General features: G+C 34.0%; 1 protein-coding gene across 1 annotated transcript; it reads left to right on the forward strand.

Moving 5' to 3' along the window:
* The first annotated feature begins 3,240 nt into the window (after positions 1 to 3,240).
* Positions 3,241 to 9,180, forward strand: LOC141672813 (uncharacterized). Its single transcript, XM_074479491.1, has 4 exons — positions 3,241 to 3,407; positions 6,273 to 6,565; positions 6,689 to 6,805; positions 6,891 to 9,180. The coding sequence occupies exons 2-4, from the start codon at positions 6,287 to 6,289 to the stop codon at positions 9,087 to 9,089; spliced, it is 2,595 nt and encodes an 864-aa protein (XP_074335592.1). The 5' UTR covers positions 3,241 to 3,407; positions 6,273 to 6,286; the 3' UTR covers positions 9,090 to 9,180.
* The last annotated feature ends 11,747 nt before the right edge of the window (positions 9,181 to 20,927 follow it).

Genomic DNA, 20,927 nt, shown 5'->3' on the forward strand with positions numbered 1-20,927 from the left:
TTATTTATATTGATTATTTAATTATTAATATAAAATATATTGAGTAAAGATTATTTTAATCATACTCTGAATATATTTTATAATATTAATATTAATTAATCAGGATATAATATAAATAATAAGGAAAACTTATTTTGTTTACCTTTTCTGTTTTGTTACTTGGTGTACCACATCGAGTAAAATAGAAGAAAAGAAACTTGAGATGACTATATATTGAGAGTTATACTTGAGATTAAAATGACACAAGTCTCGGTGCCTACCTCGCAAACATATATGAGTTGCATAGGTTTTTTGGGCAAACTGAGGTGCGAGTCGCTGTTGATCATTGTTGGTTCTGTGGCCAGATTGATCTGTTGCTGTTTTATCAATAATCTCTTCAAGAATAGTCAAGTCCTCTTAAAGGGTTTGGCGACTCAGCTGTTGTGTTCTTCTTCTTATCAGAATTTGGAAAGCGATAAGAGATAAGTTTTATTTACTTTATTTGTCAATTACAGTCTTTATAGTTTGTTATTGTCTTCGTGTTTTGTTTCGTTAGTTGGTTATTTGCCATGTTCTTGTTATTATATACTCCCTCCGTCCCTTTCAATTATTTATATTTTTTAGAGAGTGTTCGACACGCATTTTAATGTGCATATAAAGTATAGTTCTGTATTTTTTTTTACAATTTTGTTTTTCTGAATAAAAATTAAAACATTCAACTTTTATTCAGAAAAAGAAAATTATAAAAATAAGTTACATAACTATACTTTTTATGCACCTTAAAATGCGTGTTGGACACTTTCTCAGAAATGTAAATAATTGGAAGAGACTGTGGGAGTATATAAGTGCCCATTGTTACTGTGTAGTTACAATTATACCCGAGAATAGTAACTTGACATTTCGTTATTCGTTGTTTCAAAGAGTTCATGTGTTGACTGACTGAATAAAAATCTTGCAATACAGAGAAGACATTATTTGGCGTAGTTGTTTATTGTTTATCATTTTTATTTTTTCCAAGAAATATCATTTTATATTGGTCTACTTCAATGAGTAAAAGAATAACAGTAGTGATAATAATAATAATGAGGTAATCAGTATTTAAAATATTCAATTCACAGAGCATGTTCTTCTGTTATTGTCAATTTTCTTTCTGAGTTGTGATTTATTTGCTTGATTGCGGGTGATTGACAATTCATTCCGGGGCTAATTTTCATTAATTAGCCTTGAGCCTGTGTTGGTTGACCCAAAATTAGAAATAAAGTCCTTATTTCTTTAAGAAAGCACACATCTTGCTACTTTATAAATACTTATTTCTTGGTTTTTAGCTGAATCAAACGGGAGAATTTTGCTAATTATTGACATTATCTATTACAGTGATGATGCACTTTTTGAAGAATTGAAACTGGGATTACTCGATGGCTGGATGGTGAAATGATGGCTGAAAGAATCATAAGTTGAATATTTTTTACTGTACGGCTGTGTAGAGGAAGTTTTATATGTTTTTTTCTTTAGTTTTGTAAGTTTGAGTTTTTAGTGTGTGGAGTGCTGACTCTGTAATTTATATGTTAGAAATCAGTTAAAGTTTGTCATTATTAATGAAGACATGAGTTTTGAATTCCTCTCTTGATTAGAAATATGTTGTGTTATAGTTTTAATTTCGGTGCCTGACAACATGGCTTGCTTATAACTTTGTGTTGTAGGACTGCACCAAGAGATGGTAGAGAAGTTAGTAGAGTAATGGCTCGTGTTTGGGACAGATGGGAGTTTGCAGCGATAAATATATTGATGTTATAGTCATTATTTATTGCTTTATCCCCTTTTGTTTGTTAACTTTAGTTGATTTCAAGTGTTTAAGAGAAATGAGTACTCTGTTAGTTTGAGAATTGGGATGTATTCTATGATTCAGATGTTACTCTTTACTACTTTCGGTTGGCTTGCTTAATTAAACTAATTGCTGTCTTTGGTATGTACTTTGAAGTTGGATGAATATGTTTCATTTGCATTATGTGTTCTTCTACCTGGGCAAAGTTACATATCATTTTAATGCTGTGTAGTTTGGTTAATACTAGTCATAGTTGACAAATAAATTGTTGCATATACGTTATGGTAGAGGTGGAACAAGCTCCGTCTTGATCTCTTTTCGTATTACGGGTTGAGAAAAGGGCGTGAAACTCGTTCAGAAGGATATTTGTTTTGAACCAATCCTGCAATTTATAGTCATAATATGACTCATGTCAAGATCAATTGGCAGTATTAGGCTAGCAGCAGCAAATCAGAAAATATTCAACAACTTCTGGTAACATACTAAATTAGGGACAAGGGTCAAAGTGCAGTACAACATCATTTTCAAACGGGGGCTTGATGAAGACCATCTGATTTTTTTTTTCTTCTCTACCATTTTAGATGTAAAGGGCCTTTACCGTCTATAGACCATGTTCTAAAAATTACTAATTTTACCCATTAATCATCCAATTAATTATTTTAATATATTCTGCTGATTTGATTTTATAATCTATTAATCACCATCTACACAACTAATCTGATTAATTACCATCTGATTAATCTGATTTTACTGATTTTATAATTTGATTTTATAATTCGATTAATCATTTTCATATGCATTGTTTTGAATCTGAACGATACTAGTATACTGTATACTAGCCTATAACCCGTGCATCATTATTTTTAACATTCGATAGTTTTTAATAATATATTTTATAATATAATTTTCAATAGTTGAAAAATAAATTTAAGAATATAATAAATTATAACGATATATGTTTTATAATAATTTGAGACTTGACTGAAAATAAATAATATAATATAATATATTGTTTAAATAAAAAATATAAAAGTTTAAATATAATAAGTTGGACGGGGTTCGAACCCTGAATCCATGAGAGCAGTTTAAATATTAATATAATAATATTTTTATTATTGTATTCAATGGTTTTCATTTTTCTGACTTTAGATCTGACGGTTGTTACTTTTCGTACCAAACAACTGTACCGAGTAACTACCAAACAACTGTACCGAGTAGTAACTACCAAATAGAGGGTCTTCTGCTTATAATATTATAATATAGATTTAGCGAATGGCAGCTCTATTACACAATAATAATCTAATAAAAAAAATTACATTTAAGCTTATAACTAAAATATACACATTGGGCAAAAATCATTTTTCTATTCTCGTATATTATATGGGAGTTAATAACTATTGTGTATCCATCAAAAATCCCTTTCTAAATACAACCTTTTTTATAGATACAGGGCTCGTGTATATCACCACCTACACACCTCCCCCCCTTCTTTTCTGGCTTTCTCATCAATTCACCAACACACACACACATTATAACAAATCTTCGTATTCATCCACTCTCGCCTTACTCTCAATCTCATTCGCATACAACATTTCATCTTTACTAGGTACTCTCTCTCTCTCTCTCTCTCTCTCTCTCCCCCTCTCTCTCTCCCTCTCCCCCTCCCTGTCCCCTTCCCTCCCTCTCTCTTTGTATCTCTCCCCCTCCCTCTCTCTCTTCTCCTTCTTTCTCTCTCAATCTCTCTCTCGGTGTTTAATAAATATGTGCATTCTATATGATTTAGTAAATTGTTACCAAGTATTGAAATGTTTGTTTATGTGTAATTTTGATTTTTTATGTATTTTGTGTACATATATGTTCTTCATAATGGACTGTTAATTTAATCGACACGATCAGTTAAGCAAGCTATTATTTGTTAATTAGCAGGTGTGTAATCGATTCCGCAATGTGGAACAGCCAGGTGTAGTATCATACTTGACCGTTATTTATAAAAACGAGATGAACTTGGGAAGATAAGGAGGTCCTTAAATTTAGTTTTCATCTTCCAATCTTTTCTGCATATCAATTGCAAACTCTGATACCATAATGAAGATGTTTTCTATCTTGAATGAGCCAATCCGTTTTTCTGTACTGAAGTGTCCAGGTGCAAATAAAGCCAAGGTGTGCAGATGGGGCTTCCTGAAGATCACATCTGTGCATTCTTGTTAGGATAGAGTTTATTAGCTGGTAGAGGTTATTTTGGTCTTTGTACGTTAGCGTAACAAATTTCTGTAAACGTTAAAAGGACACAGTGTGGAGCATTATTCCACATTGTGAGTATTGTAGCATTCGGTGAATGCACATTATTGTTGGCTCACTTTCTCTCTCTGTTTATCTTGCTAAGCTATTTCTTGCATAAAGTTCATATTGTTTTTATGTGAATTTCTTCAAATATGTACTTGAATTCATTCGTGATGTGAGTAAAACTGAGACTGGAGAACCACATAACAATAGTTTCCTCTGTTCCAGGTCTCCTAAAGTTAGTAATGAAATTTATTGTATTTTTTGAAATAAGTTTCATGTCATTGTATATGTATGGAAGGAATTGTCATTTAGTTTAATAGGATCACTCTCTTTATTATGGTGGTAGAGACATTAAAGTTGTTTAATCGAAACAATCAGTTATGTGAACTATTGTCTGTTACTTAGCAGGCCTATAATCGATAAGCAATGTGGAATAGCCAGGTGTACTTCCGTACTCGACGGTTATTAACGAACATTTGCATTTGCAGTCTCAACTACAATATGAAGTCAAATATTTCATTTACACATCAGTTCTTGTTTATGCTAGTTTTTGTGTTTGCTCTTTAATAGTGGACCAAAAGATATGACTACAATTCGAGAGCGATAGAGAGCATGTCTCGACTGGAACATATATACTTATTTTACCATTTTTATTCTTACAATAATTATGCACATTTACGTGAGAAATGATGATTGTATTTCTCAATTGGAATGTATTTTGTTTGTTTTGGAGTCAATAAATTATAGGATACTTGCCTGCGGGTTATGTTACGTGTTCTTCGTAAATGCTAAGTTTGGTAATAGGCTATGAAATGCACGGTGGCCACGTGAATGCTAACCTTTTAGGAAGGTAACACTGAGAAATAATTTTATTCCTTATAGGCGGTGATCCTTTTATTCCTTCCAGGTGAACACCGTCCTTACTGATTTAGACCGAGTTGCAGAAAATTAATTTTAGGGACCTCCTTATTTTCCCAAGTTCTCTTGTATAATTTCAAATGTATTACTCCATTGGATCAGACATGGTTGTATTTACGACATAACAATAGTTTCCTCTGTTCCAATTCTCTTAGAGTTAGTAATGAAACATTTATCATTTTTTTTGGAATAAGTTTCATGCCAATGTATATGTATGGAATGAATTGTTGTTTTGTTTAATAGGATTGCTGTAGTAGAGACATTAAAGTTGTTTAAGTAAACTATGATTCAATTGAAACAAATGCACGGTGGCCACGTGAATGCTAACCTTTTAGGAAGGTAACACTGAGAAATAATTTTATTCCTTATAGGCGGTGATCCTTTTATTCCTTCCAGGTGAACACCGTCCTTACTGATTTAGACCGAGTTGCAGAAAATTAATTTTAGGGACCTCCTTATTTTCCCAAGTTCTCTTGTATAATTTCAAATGTATTACTCCATTGGATCAGACATGGTTGTATTTACGACATAACAATAGTTTCCTCTGTTCCAATTCTCTTAGAGTTAGTAATGAAACATTTATCATTTTTTTTGGAATAAGTTTCATGCCAATGTATATGTATGGAATGAATTGTTGTTTTGTTTAATAGGATTGCTGTAGTAGAGACATTAAAGTTGTTTAAGTAAACTATGATTCAATTGAAACAATCAATTATGAGTTATGTGTGTGCGTCTCAACTACAATATGAATTCAGATATTTCATTTACATTTCAGTTCTTGTTTATGTTAGTATTTGCTTTTGCCCCTAAATAGAAGACCAAAAGAAATGACTATAGTTCGAGAGAGGGGTATAGTGCAGGTCTCGACCAGAATATTTATACTTTGTTTTGATGTTAATTATTTTTCCAATACTTGTGCATGGACTATGTTACAGGTACTCTTTTATTTGATAACTTTGTTTATACTCTCATTGACCACGTGAATGCTAACATTTTAGAAAGGCGACGTTGAGATATAACTTTGTACCTTCTAGATAGTGATTTTGTTGTTCCTTCCTGTTAAACATTGTCCTTGTTGAGACAGAAAATTAATATTAAGCACCATTTCAATTTTACAAGCTCATTTGTATAGTTTATAATTGTGCACCCCCCCCATTATTGAATCAGACACCGGTTGTTTTTATGACTCATCTGTTCTAATTTTCATAAGTTAGTGATGAAATATATCATTTGTTAATTGTTATTATATGTTATATCGATTAAATGGCAGGTGCAAGGTATCTAATGGGGTTCGATGAGGATGATAGTTGGGGTTTGGTACCCAAGTTTGGGGCAATCTTCATGTCAAATAGTGCGACAAAGAAGGAATGCCTCAAACGTAAAATTTTTGGGCTTCCAATGGCCAAGGCTAACTTCGTAAAGAGGGTTAAATCTGGGATGATCTTGTTTTTGTTTGAATTTGAGAAGAGAGAGCTATATGGAGTATTTCAGGCTACATCTGATGGGACTATGAATCTTAATCCCCGTGCTTTTACTTCGTCTGGAAAGCAATTTCCTGCACAGGTATGGTATGGGGTATATATCTAATGTAGCTATAGTAATCTGTAATTGCTACTTAAAAAAAAAGGAATCTGCTATTGTTTGTTGTTATATTTAATAGCGTGGTATATTGGTTTGATTTTTCAGGTTCAGATTGCTGTGATTTGGTCATGCCACCCACTTCCTGAATCTGTGTTTCGGGATGCTATAAAAGAAAATTACTATTCACCTAACAAGTTCCATTTTGGGCTTTCTGCACAGCAGGTATCTAAGTTTCTGTCATATGGCTTTCAATTACCTGCTAGCATCTAAAAAGTGAATCATTGTCACCTATGCTATCTGTTTGCAGGTTCGTGCACTTCTGCACCTGTGTTACTCGAGAAGGTTGGAGGAGGGTAAAGCAACCCTTGATCGTAGTCTTGGTATGGGTACTAAAAAGAGAAAATTGGATGATCATGGCAGATTTCCCAGTCACGATGATTCAGAAAGTGAGATCCTTGACAATAGGCGCTCTTGGCATGCGACAAGTACAGACTATGGCGGGGATACTTTGGGCACTATAAACTCAGCTGTTGATGGCATGTTTCTCTTAAACAGACGGTTCTCAACTGCACCCATTGGCAACTCTCTGTTAGGATCGGTTGGAGCAGATAGAGAGCCCCTTGTGATCGAGGACAGATTCAAGTGTGTTAATAACAATGGAGGTGTTATAGAGCCAGACTTTTTGCCTGTGTTTCCGAGTTACTTTACTTCAAGTGAAGACATTGTTGTAGCTGATGATTACAGGTTTAGCAAGGGTGATAGGATAGAAAACGCTTGTGATGTTGAGAGTTGTATCAAGCCTAATTTCGCATCAGGTTTAACATCTAATGATGCACCAGATAGAACTGTTCCTTATGATCCTGAATTCCCAGATATAAGATACCGATGCTCTTCTCAAATTCTGGATTCAGCTCAAGGTCTCTCTTCTCTCCAAGTGCCTGATGAGAATTTCCTCCCTTTATCAACCAGTGAATGTGCAACACATGAGGCACCTCTAGTTTCATTGCATTCAGAGGCTCCAATAGGTTCATTGTATTCAGAGGTACCTGTGGTTAAAGCTAGTGTGTTTTCTCGATTAAGTGTGCCTCCCAGAAAGCACAAAAGAGAAAAAATAAGCATTCAGGATAAAGATGATAGACTTGCATCGATAGATGAAGTTATGGACTCATTACACCAGGCTCACAATCGCTGGGTGAAGGGTTCAGTTGGAGCAAAAAGTAGGTATGTATATGTTCGATGTGAAGAGGAGTCCAAATACCTTAATCAATTACAAGTTGAGCAGCCAGTGGTAACAAAAGAGGTGACAGCTGATGTTGACTGTTTGGTCAATGAGGAGTATGGCGTGCCAAAAGAGACGCGTGTTGTAGATTTTAAGCGGCGCAGTGAGAAGAACAAGTATCTGAATGAAATGGTTTTTAAAGATTCTGCTGGTACTACTATGGATAGGACTTCTAGGACAACAGTTGATGCAACAGACAATGATTTGGTTGGTAAAGCAGGTAAGAAGAGAAAGTTGATTAGACCGGATTTCAGAAAAGAGCAGTCTAATGGAAGAGGTGATATTCTAGAAAAATTCGAAGTCAAGGAGAAAATTGATGAAATGAACTTTCAAGTTGTTAGTGGGGCTAATGATAGTGAACAGAAAAGTAGCTTCCAGTTGGGAAGTGAATATCAGGCAAATTTACCGTTCCAGGATCTTGCTAGCAGCCTCGCAAGCGGCTCCAGTGCACAAGAACAGCTATCACTTATAAGTGGAGTCGCTGCTGTTTCCAGAAATCTTGAAGAGGGGGAAACTGCAGATATAAACCATCAGCTTAGTGGTAATGTAGATATCACTGTCGAACATAAATGCAGCCTGCAGAGCTTACAGTTGGAAAGTGAGAATCAGGTGAGTTCATCGATGCAAGATCTTGCTAGCAGCCTCGCCAGCAGCTCCAGTGCACAAGAACAGCCATCTTCTATAAATGAAATCACTTCTGTTCCCAAATATCTTGAAGAGGAGGAAATTGCAGATTTAAACCACCAGGTTGGTGGTAATGTAGATATCACTCTCGAACATAAATGCAGCCCGCTGAGCTTACAATTGGGAAGTGAGAATCAGGCGAGTTTATCGATCCAAGATCTTGCTTGCAGCCTCGGTAGCAGCTCCACTGCACAAGAACAGCCCTCCTTTATAAATGGAGTCTCTGCTGTTCCCAAAAATCTTGAAGAGGAGGAAACTGCAGATATAAAGGTTGGTGGTAATGTAGATATCATTTTCGAACATAGATGTGGCGTGCAGAGCTTACAATTGGCAAGTGAGAATCAAGCCAATTCATTGATCAAAGATCTTGCTAGCAGCCAAGCGAGCGGCTCCAGTGCACAAGAACAGCCATCATTTATAAGTGGAGTCGCTACTGATCTGAAAAATCTTGAAGGGGAGGAAACTGCAGATATAAACCATCAGGTTGGTAATGTAGATATTAATCTTCAACATGAATGCAGTCTGCAGAGCTTAAAAGGTTAAGAAATTTTCTGAAAAGCACTGTAAAATGTTAAATTGGAGAAGGTTTAATGTTTAGTTGGCGTAGAGTGCAATCTTCTTTTTTAAAGTATGCTGGTTCATTGTGCAAGTAGATATGCCAATTGCTTAAAGTGGTCTTTCCTCTTTCCTTTTTTTGTTGTAGAGTTCTAGGTAAAATCTGTGAAGATATTACTTCTCATGCCATACTTCAGATATGAGTGTCTTTCTGCTCATGGTTAGATTTAATACAAGCTTACTCTACTTGTCTTTCTTCCCTAGCAAGGGAAACATTGAGCGGAATATTTTTATGTTTTTGTCCAATTGAAAAGTGTTAGCAGCAGCTTGTAAACTGGAAACGTTACTTGATCAATATTTTGACCAGTTTGTATGTACGCTTGGTTTTACAAGGCTCTTTCGGTTAAATTGAAATTTTTCTGTTTCTAGTGTATATATGCATTAGATTCATTAGTTGTTCCATTTCTTCCCACAAGTATATTCTAAGTTCTAGTACTTCAGTAATTCGGTCTCATTCAAGTTTGTTCAGTCTTTGTCCCCGAGGTCTAGCATTCTCACATTATTTATCATCTTCTCCGGTCTCCTGTAACTTTCACCTCATGTCCTCCTCCCACTCCAGCAGTTCTCTTCGTATATCTCATTACAGTTTCTTTGTCATTTAATTTTAGCCAATAAGACCTCACATAAGTTCTCTTATAAGTTTAATTTCAGTCGGTGGAACTGAGCAGAAAACGAAACATTGTGATTGTGTGGCTATCGTAGGATTTACTGTATTTCTTGCAGTAGTATTTTATATAAAGGGTGGTCAGTGTTTGTTTGCCTTCTGCAGAAATCTTGAGTTATTTTGGGGCATCACGAAAAGATATTTGATTAATTAATGTATATCAGTCGGGGAAAGGCAGGGACCTTTTGCTTAGAAAAAGGCGTGCAGTACAAATGTAGAATATGAGAACCTTAATGATTTTCTTTAGTGGGCTGTGCATGGGCCAAAATATGCCCCATGTGACGTTATCTTCTGGTACAAAGTCCAAACAGGATATGCCAATCATAATAATGGCTGGGCCCAAAAAACATCTTCATTTCCCTTGATTGAAATTTATGTTCAATACGTGTCACAAGTTCGTTTGGTACGTATTCGTGATGTAATAATTATACCTGGACTACAGGACTAGCAAAGGTTCAGACTTTTTTTAGCTAATGAGATGCAAATATATTATGAATTTTAAGCCTCTAAATCATACAAATGGTCAGTTAATTCCATGCCAAATGTTCAGTTAAAATGTGCCTCTAAACCTCCAAATTTTGTCTATATAGAACTGGATTTAGGCTCTGTTTGGTATTGTTGTTATTGTTGTTGTAGACTCGCTGAAAAGTAGTTAAAATACTGTTCGGTAAAATTTAAAAGTGCCCCCATACTTAAAAAAAAACTGTTTTTTAGCTTTTGCGGGAAGTAGAGACTGATTTCACAATCAAACCTTATCAAAAGTATTTTTATTTTTATTTTTTTACGTCAAAACATATACTCTCTCAATCCCTTCCAATTGTTTACATTTTCGAGGAAGTGTCTGACACGTATTTTAAGGTGCATATAAGTATAGTTATGTAACATATTTTTACAATTTTTTTTTCTGAATAAAAGTTAAATTTTTTAATTTTTATTCAAAAACACAAAATTGAAAAAAAATTACAGAACTATAATTTATATGCACCTTAAAATGCGTGTTAGACACTCTCTGAAAAATGTAAACAATTGAAAGGGACGAATGGAATACTTATCAAAAAAAAATACCAAACAGTCATTTAATTTTTACAACAATACTTTTTTCAACAATACTTTTTGTAACAACATTTTTTTAACAATAATACCAAATAGAGTCTTTTAGTGTCAACTTGATGATATATAATTGTATGTTTGATAGAAATAAAAGGAAGACACTTGACTTCTATGTCGACTTGGAAGGAAGAGTGTTGAATGAACATGATTAACATTATTGAAAAAAAAGAAAGAGAATAATGATCGACTTGGAAAACGAAAAGTAAGGAGGACCAATTATTGTATAATTTAGTTTAATATTATTTTCAGGACATTTTTTAAAATTTTCAAAATAAAATTATGCGAAAGAACCAAGTACTGTTGCATTGATTTTTTATAAGGGTTGTTTATGGTGCATCAAGGAGTAGTTTTATTTTTTATCCCTTATTTGCTTTAAAAATAAAAAAAGGCTATCGAAATGTTATCCCTCTATTTTTAAGTTTGAAGGTCATTGATTAAAATTAGGGTTGTAAACAAGTCAAACCGTTTGTGAGTTACTCGAACTCGACTCGTAAAAAATTTGAATTTAACTCCGAAATAGTCGAGCCGAGCTCGAACTCGAGTTTTTCAATTTTTCACCCAAGTCGAATTCGAGCTTCAAATTACTCGGTTCGTAAGGTTCCGAGACTCTATTAATTTTTTTTATTGTAAATATATTTTTATATAAATATTTAATATTTTTATATATTATTTATTTATTATCGAATCGAACTCGAGCCGAACCGATCATATTTCGAATTTTTGTTAATATTTAGAAAAATTAATTTGTGTTTTCGAGTCGAACTCGAGCCTACTGTTAGGTAATGAATACAACACAGAGGGGTGAATGTGTTTTGAACAACTTTAATGGCTTTTTGAACTGTTATGAATGATGAACAAAGTAATATGTCTTGTAGAGATAATATGCTTTAACAGGAGTAATAAAACATGCACATGAACACACTATCTTTCAAAACTCACTTAATTTTATATAAAAATCAAGCTAGTGTTTTGCTAAAAAAATATGGGTTCTTGATATGTTAAGAACTCAGCCTCTCTCTTGAAAGTTACAAGATTTTTAGATCTATTTTTGTTACCTAAAATAAAGCATCCAGTGTTTACTATGTAGAACTATAAACACTGGTTTTACACAGCATGTAATAACATGTACTAAACCCTACTTTAAGTTAACTAAAACTTTTTATTTCTGGCTTAGTGTATCTTTGCAAATCGTGCATGTCTGTGACTTTACTTTGTCAGTTAATCTTGACCTTTGATCTTGTACTCTTCAAGCTGCTTTTGTAGACTTTTCAAATCAGTGATTGATTTATTTGCTGATTGATAAACTTGGATATTTAACTGGTTTGCACTTTGTAGTTTGAGTTTTACTTCGAGATCTCCAGTTTGTTATATAGATAACTCGACATCTCGATAAGTAAAATGGTTTATCGAGATCTCTCATTATTCTATAGTTATTTCGACTTATCGAAGCCTCTGAGTTCTCTATAAGAAAATTTGGCTTGTCGAGGTCTCTAAATTTCTGCATGTAGAATTGACTTATCGATATCTCCAATCTTCATGTCTTCATTTTGACTTGTCGATATCCCTGAGATCTCTAGTGCAGAAATGACTTGTCGATATCTCAGAGATCTCTAGTGATACTTTGACTTATCGATATCTCTGAGATCTCTAGTGATAATTTGACTTATCGATATCTCTGATATCTCTAGTGATAATTTGACTTATCGATGGGCCTGTTTGGCACGCTACTTATAAGCCACTTATGGCTTATAAGCCCTTAACAGCTTATCGACGAGTGTTTGTCGACCCAACTTATAAGCTGAATTTACAACTTATAAGCTGATAAGTTGAAAGTTGGCAGTGACGTACTTTTTTCCAACTTATTTTCATTTTTTCACTTTTTTCTAAAGTTTTGATTTTAAAATATAAATTTTTAAATATTTTCTAATTTAAGATTCATGAACTAAGATAATTATATTTAATAATTATTTGTTTTAATTCATTTAAGTAAAAAAAATTATGACTTATAAGTAAATTTATCCAAACACTTATAGAACTTATAAGTATTTATCAACTTATCACTTATTTCGCACTTAATCATTTTAAGTCATAAGTTACTTATTTTAAGATTTCCCAAACGGGCACGATATATCCAATCTTTACATCTTCATCTGTCTTGTCGATATCTCTGAGACTTCTCTATAAGCTTTTCTTGACTTCTCGATAAGTCATTCTGGAGTTCTCGAATGACTTCTCTATAACACTTAATCTTGAAAGGAATATGTCCTAAGTCCAATCATGTATTAGGATTTAAGAATAACTTTTTATGTAATCTGTTTTGATTTCATTGAAATTAATAAAAGACTTGTTTTGTTTTTATTACGGGCTCTATCTATTTAAGTGTTTAAATAAGATATACCATAGTTTAGAGTAAAGCTTTTTATGGATTATGATGAGATCATAATAGTGAGACCTAAAAGATGATAACTCTAAACTTAAATAGTTCCTGATCATAGGATTACTAACTGGTAATTAATAATCCGCAAAGATCGGTACATACTATGTTTGCTTCATTATGAAGGATGTCTGTTCTCATAGACATTTGTGTGGTGACACTATAGCTAGTATGTAGGTGCTTATTATAGAATAAGTTCACTGAACATGACTCGCACAGCTGAACAACTGATGGAGTTCACTCACGTGTCAGCAGTTGTTCACAAAGTGATTGTTGTACAAGTATCCTTAGACTTGAGGTCATCATAGTCATCTTGTGTACACTGAACTATGCTTTGGTTTAGTTCTTAGTCTCCAGGGACAATTATTAGGGCTCTACTGGGTATAGGAATTTGTACACGAAGATAGTGTATGATCAATAAAGGATCTACCCCTTCCAGTCAAGGAAGCGAATGTTCAAGACTGATCCACTTATGCTAGTTCAGGAATCTCTGGCCAGAGTGAATGAAATTAGAAAGGAGTTTCTAATTTGCATAGAACTACGCATAGTAAATGGTAAGCAAGTGATTGAATTAGATAGGCTTGACACGAGATCCATGCCTTGTATTTAATCGGGACATTGTAGGGTAGAAGGAGTTTATTGTACGGTAATTATTCACTGAATAGGCTCTTGGTATTCTAAGCAGTGAATTCATATTATCCGGATAGTCGCGATATGCTGAGAAGTATCCCTCACGATGTAGAATAAATGTGATTAATTAATTAATCATATTTAATAAATTAGAGAATTTATATAAATAATGATAAAATAGTTTTATTATTATTTATTTCTACTACCGGCTTAATATTGAACCTACAGGGTCACACCATAAAAAGAGAATGATTTAATGGTGGAGGAATTAATTAATAATGGCTGATAATTATTTATTTATGAAATAAATAATTAATTGACAAATTTAATAATTCATTAAATGAGATTTAATTGATTATAAATTAATTAAGAAAAGTTCTTAATATTATTAATTAAAGGATTTAATTTTTGGAAATTAAATCAAGAGAGAGAATTATTTCTAAAGTGTTTAGAAAAAGGATTAATAATTAAAAGGTGTTTTAATTATTAATGAGAATAATAAATGGGATAATAATAATATTATTTATGGAAAAATTTCACCTGAAAATTTTGCCTATAAATATACTATTATAGACCATATCTTTATTCGAATCCAAAAACCCAAAAGTTTTAGAAAACCTAATTCTCTCCACCTCCTCCTCCTCCTCCTCCTTAACGTCGTTTTCTTGGTGGATACCGGTGGAGTGCTTCATGTTTGAGAAGCAGCTGCTAAGGATCTCCGAACGTTGCTTTCGGATCGCATATTAAAGGTTAGTAATCGATCCCCTCGTTTTTACCACGATTTATATGCTTTTATTTGGATTTTATGTGTGTAAAAGTATTTTACCATGCCTCCGCTGTGATTAAAATCCAACAATGGTATCAAAACATAGGTTGTATGCATATAGATCTGTGGTAAAAATTTCAGAATTTTATGTGTTTGTATGAATTAATTATGATTTTTACAAGTTATATCATGGATTAATTTTGTCTGATGAGAAATCGTTTCTCAGAATAATTTTGAATGTTGATCTGGGTTCTACAAGTGTTGTAGATCGTCTGGGTATTTTTTCATAATTTTATGATGTATAGATTTTTTATTATGAATTTTTCAAGTTCTTGCTATTAAATTCGTAATTAAATAAATCATATATATATATATTATTTGTAAGTATATATATGTACATCTGTTGCTTGTCTGAATAATCTGTCTGTATGCACGGAAAGAAGACAGACACGGTACAGAACTGTCAGGCACGGAATTCCATGACGGCTGCTGCATGAAAGAAAAAAAAAAGGGTGTCGTGCATTCCGGGAATGCGTTACACCCTGTGGCGCATTCACGGAATGCGTTACACCTTTTAATTGGTTAAAAGGGTTGTAACGCATCACCGGAATGCGTTACAGGGCTTGTAACGCGTTCCTGTAATGCGTTACAACCCGACTGTTTACATTAAAATTGATTTTCTGGGAGTTTCGTAACTCCGTTTTGGGCGTGCAATATACCGTTGGATTCATTTTTCCAAGACGGATCTAATGGAGTGATCAATTTTAGTTTATATAAAAGTTTTGAACTGTTTATATTTCCGAAAGTGTTTTAAAGTTGTTTTTAACTATTTTAACTGCTTTTAAATGCTTCATGTGATACATAGATGATGTAACATGCCTACCTTGATGTTTATTCATGTTGATATATGTGATATATGCTTAGTTTATCATGCGATGATAGATTTAGGTGAACTTAAATGAACATAAGGCGTTTGTTAGACAACCAAGTATAGTGAAATTGTTTCATAACCTTAATAATAATATTATGAATACAATCATGAGATTCTTGTATTTATGAAACACGTAATTGAATATGAATTTTCGATATGAGAGAAAGGATGATTCTGTCAACAACAGATTTCTATCTGTAAGAAAGGGTTATTAAGTGACGCCTCTTGACAATGCTCCACCCGATCTGGGAATCATCTGATTATTGATTATTGATTTGAAATATTTAATTTAAAAGGAAGAATCTCTTTATAATATGATTATGATTGTAACGTAATATAATCCCTCTAAAATTAAATAATATCAAGTAGTAATTGGCCAATGATACAACGGGCTTGTGTCGGTCATAGCCTTCCAACATGATAGAAAGTAGTTCTTATTTTTAAATCATTGTCGTTTCGTGCCACAGCCGAGGGCTTTGATTTCGAAATAAGAAATACTTGTCTATTACATAGAGATGTGTACATTGAATAAGAATCTAAAGGTCGGTACGTGCCACAGCCGTGGGCCTTTGGGGACTGATTCAACTGTACGGAATGTTGGGTTAGACTTGACTTAGAATATTGAGTTTGTCGTGCCACAACCGTGACTCAATTATTCAAGAGGCTAAAGTTTGATTAGGGAATAACATTAGATGTAATTGACAAGAGTTGTCTGCCTATTGAACATTACATGGCGTTTCGTGTCACAGCCGGGGTTGTGTAATGGAATGTAGGATCCCTATTCCCACTAGCATTATAAATGCTTAATTTTTCACGTAGGGGGTTGAATAAATTAGATAAACTAGTGGGAGGCACTTATGAATAAAGACCCGATTCATATAGTGTTTTAAAATGAAATCGAATATTTGCTAAGTGTTGTTATGTGTTTATCATTTACAGATTTACAATATACATTATGTCTTCTGCACTATCACTCAGGAGCATACTGGATGCTCACAAATTGACTGGTCCTAATTATGCTGACTGGCTTCGAAACTTGAGAATTGTTCTCAGGATTGAGAAGCTGGAATACGTGATTGACTCACCTAAGCCCACTGAACCTGCTAGTGATGCACATAATGATGAACATTGTGTATCGTAAGTGGATAGATGATGCAAATGTTGCTCAATGTATCATGCTAGCTTCCATGAACATTGAGCTACAGAAGCAACATGAGCATATGGATGCTCACACTATCCTAATGCATCTACAAGAGTTGTATGATGTGGCGGGGAGGACAGCTCGATATGAGATATCGAAGGAGCTGTTCGGTTGTAGGATGTCTGAGGGATCATCTGTGAATGACCATGTACTTAAGATGATCAATTTGATTGAACGTCTTGGATAACTTGGTTTTGCCATGGATGGGGAGCTGAGCCAAGACTTGGTCTTGCAATCGCTTCTGAGTTCGTTCTCGCAGTTTGTTGTGAACTTTCACATGAATAAGTTGGATGTCAGTCTGCCTGAACTCCACAACATATTGAAGACTGCGGAATCGAATTTTCCCCCTAAGAAGAGTTCCGTTCTTCTAATTGGTGAAGGTTCCAATCCTAAGAAAAGGAAGAGGAACCCTTCCAAGAAGAAGAAAGTAGGTGAAGAAAAGCCGGTTCCACCAAAAGCTGAAGACCCCAAGAGCAAAGTTGTTTACTTTCACTGTAACAAGGTGGGGCACTGGAAGAGGAACTGCAAGGTTTACCTTGCAGAATTGAAGAAGAAGAAGGGTAGTGAGACTACCGCTTCTGATTCAGGTATGTTCATGATAGAAGTGAATATGTCATTAAATCAAATTTCTACTTGGGTATTAGATACCGCCTGTGGTTCTCATATCTGCAATTTGTTGCAGGGACCAAGGAGAAGTAGGACTCTTGAGGAAGAGGAGGTGATTCTACTGATGGGAAATGGAGCAAGAGTTGCTGCTGAAGATGTAGAATCATTTCATTTACATATGCCTACGGGCAAGACTATTGTTTTAAATAATTGTTATTTTGTTCCCTCGATTGTGAGGAATATTATTTCTATTCCCATGTTAGACTTGGCTGGATTTTCATTTATTATTGAGAATAATGAATGTTCTATTCTTAGAGATAATATTTTTTATGGACGTGGTACTTTAAATAATGGTCTGTATGTATGTGACATAATTTATTTCAGATTGAACAAACTAATAAAAGAAAATGGATGATGAAAATCTCACTTTATAGTGACAATGCAGTCTCCATTTAGTAGACATGGAGAGAGGACTGCAAATTTGCTAGGAATGGTACACACAGATGTATGTGGACCAATGTCTACGCAAGCCATGGGTGAATTTTCATACTTCATTACTTTCATAGATGATAGATCTGGATTCGGATATGTGTTTGATGAAACACAAGTCTGAGGCCTTTGAAAAGTTCAAAGAATATAAGTATGAAGTGGAGAAACAACCAAACATAGTATTATAACTCTTCAATCAGATCGAGGTGGTGAATACTTTAATGGAGTGTTTCTAGATTATCTCAAAGTAAATGGTATAGTCTCCTAGTGGACTCCTCCAGATTGGTATCTGAAAGGAGAAATCGAACTTTGTTAGACATAGTTCGGTCCATGATGAGCTATGAGAATCTTCCAGTATTCCTATGGGGTTATGCATTGGAAATCTCAGCATATTTACTGAATATGGTGCCTTCCAAAATCTGTTCCTCAAACTTCGTATGAGATATGGAAAGAAAGGAAACTGAGTCTTAAACACGTTAAGATTTGGGGGTGTCCAGCTTATGTCAAGAAAGTTGACCCAGATAAGCTGGAATATCGATCCGTAAAATGTAGTTTTGTGGGATATCCTAAAGAGACTTTAGGGTATTACTTTTACACCGATCATCGGGTGTTTGTCTCCAGACATGCTACCTTCTTGGAAAAGGAGTTTATCCTTGAAGGAAACAGTGGGAGCAAAATTGAACTTGATGAAGTTCAAGAAGCACAAACTACTACGGATCAAGCGGAAACACCTGTTCTGACTGAACAACCTTTTATGGAACAGCCCATTCATAGATCAGGGAGAGTGTCTCGCCAACCTGAGAGGTAATATGGCCTTGTCATTGAGAATGACAATGAGTTGTCGATCATTGATGATGACGACCCTGTGACCTATAATGAGGCTATGAGTAGTGTTGACTCAGAGAAATGGCATAGTACCATGAAATCCAGAATGAAATCTATGTATACGGGATACAAAAGAATGATTAGAGCAGATGGCCAGGTGGAGACCTTTAAGGCCAGGCTTGTGGCAAAAGAATTCAAACAAAGATAATGGATTGACTTTGATGAAAACTTTTACCTGTAGCCCTGTTATAATCAGTTCGGATTCTACTTGCGATTGCTGCTTACTACGACTATGAGATCTGGCAAATAGCCAGATAGTTTTCTTTCCAAGAGAAATGAAAACCTAGTGTGTAAGCTGCTGCGAACCATATGTGGTTTAAAGCAAGCTTCTCGAAAGATGGAACATTCGTTTCGATGAGACAATCAAAGAGTTTGATTTTATTAAAACGAAGATGAACCATGCGTCTACAAAAGGGTTAGTGGGAGTGCGGTAACATTTCTTGTATTGTATTGAAATAGAATTAACACACATAACAACATAGCAGACCCACTCACAAAGCTACTTTCTGAAAGTCACTTTGATCGTCATAAAGACTAGATGGGTATTAGATACCAGAGTGATTGGCTTTAGTACAAGTGGGAGATTGAAAGGAATATGTCCTAAGTCCAATCATGTATTAGGATTTAGGAATAACTTTTTATGTAATCTGTTTTGATTTTATTGATATTAATAAAAGACTTGTTTTGTTTTTATTATGGGCTCTATCTATTTAAGTGTTTAAATAAGATATACCATAGTTTAGAGTAAAGCTTTTTATGGATTATGATGAGATCATAATAGTGAGACCTAAAAGATGATAACTCTAAACTTAAATAGTTCCTGATCATAGGATTACTAACTGGTAATTAATAATCCGCAAAGATCGGTACATACTATGCTTGCTTCATTATGAAGGATGTCTGTTCTCATAGACATTTGTGTGGTGACACTATAGCTAGTATGTAGGTGCTTATTATAGAATAAGTTCACTAAACATGACTCGCACAGCTGAACAACTGATGGAGTTCACTCACGTGTCAGCAGTTGTTCACAAAGTGATAGTTGTACAAGTATCCTTAGACTTGAGGTCATCATAGTCATCTTGTGTACACTGAACTATGCTTTGATTTAGTTCTTAGTCTCCAGGGACAATTATTAGGGCTCTACTGGGTATAGGAATTTGTACACGAAAATAGTGTATGATCAATAAAGGATCTACCCCTTCCAGTGAAGGAAGCGAATGTTCAAGGCTGATCCACTTATGCTAGTTCAGGAATCTCTGGCCAGAGTGAATGAAATTAGAAAGGAGTTTCTAATTTGCATAGAACTACGCATAGTAAATGGTAAGCAAGTGATTAAATTAGATAGGCTTGACACGAGATCCATGCCTTGTATTTAATCGGGACATTGTAGGGTAGAAGGAGTTTATTGTACGGTAACTATTCACGGAATAGGTTCTTGGTATTCTAAGAAGTGAATTCATATTATTCGGATAGTCGCGATATGCTGAGAAGTATCCCTCACGATGTAGAATAAATGTGATTAATTAATTAATCATATTTAATAAATTAGAGAATTTATATAAATAATGATAAAATAGTTTTATTATTATTTATTTCTACTACCGGCTTAATATTGAACCTACAGGGTCACACCATAAAAAGAGAATGATTTAATGGTGGAGGAATTAATTAATAATGGCTAATAATTATTTATTTATGAAATAAATAATTAATTGGCAAATTTAATAATTCATTAAATGAGATTTAATTGATTATAAATTAATTAAGAAAAGTTCTTAATATTATTAATTAAAGGATTTAATTTTTGGAAACTAAATCAAGAGAGAGAATTATTTCTAAAGTGTTTAGAAAAATGATTAATAATTAAAAGGTATTTTAATTATTAATGAGAATAATAAATGGGATAATAATAATATTATTTATGGGAAAATTTCAGCTGAAAATTTTGCCTATAAATATACTATTATAGACCTTATCTTTATTCGAACCCAAAAACCCAAAAGTTTTAGAAAACCTAATTCTCTCCACCTCCTCCTCCTCCTCCTCC

Source organism: Apium graveolens, chromosome 7, assembly GCF_009905375.1.
Source record: "Apium graveolens cultivar Ventura chromosome 7, ASM990537v1, whole genome shotgun sequence".
Taxonomy (NCBI): domain Eukaryota; kingdom Viridiplantae; phylum Streptophyta; class Magnoliopsida; order Apiales; family Apiaceae; genus Apium; species Apium graveolens.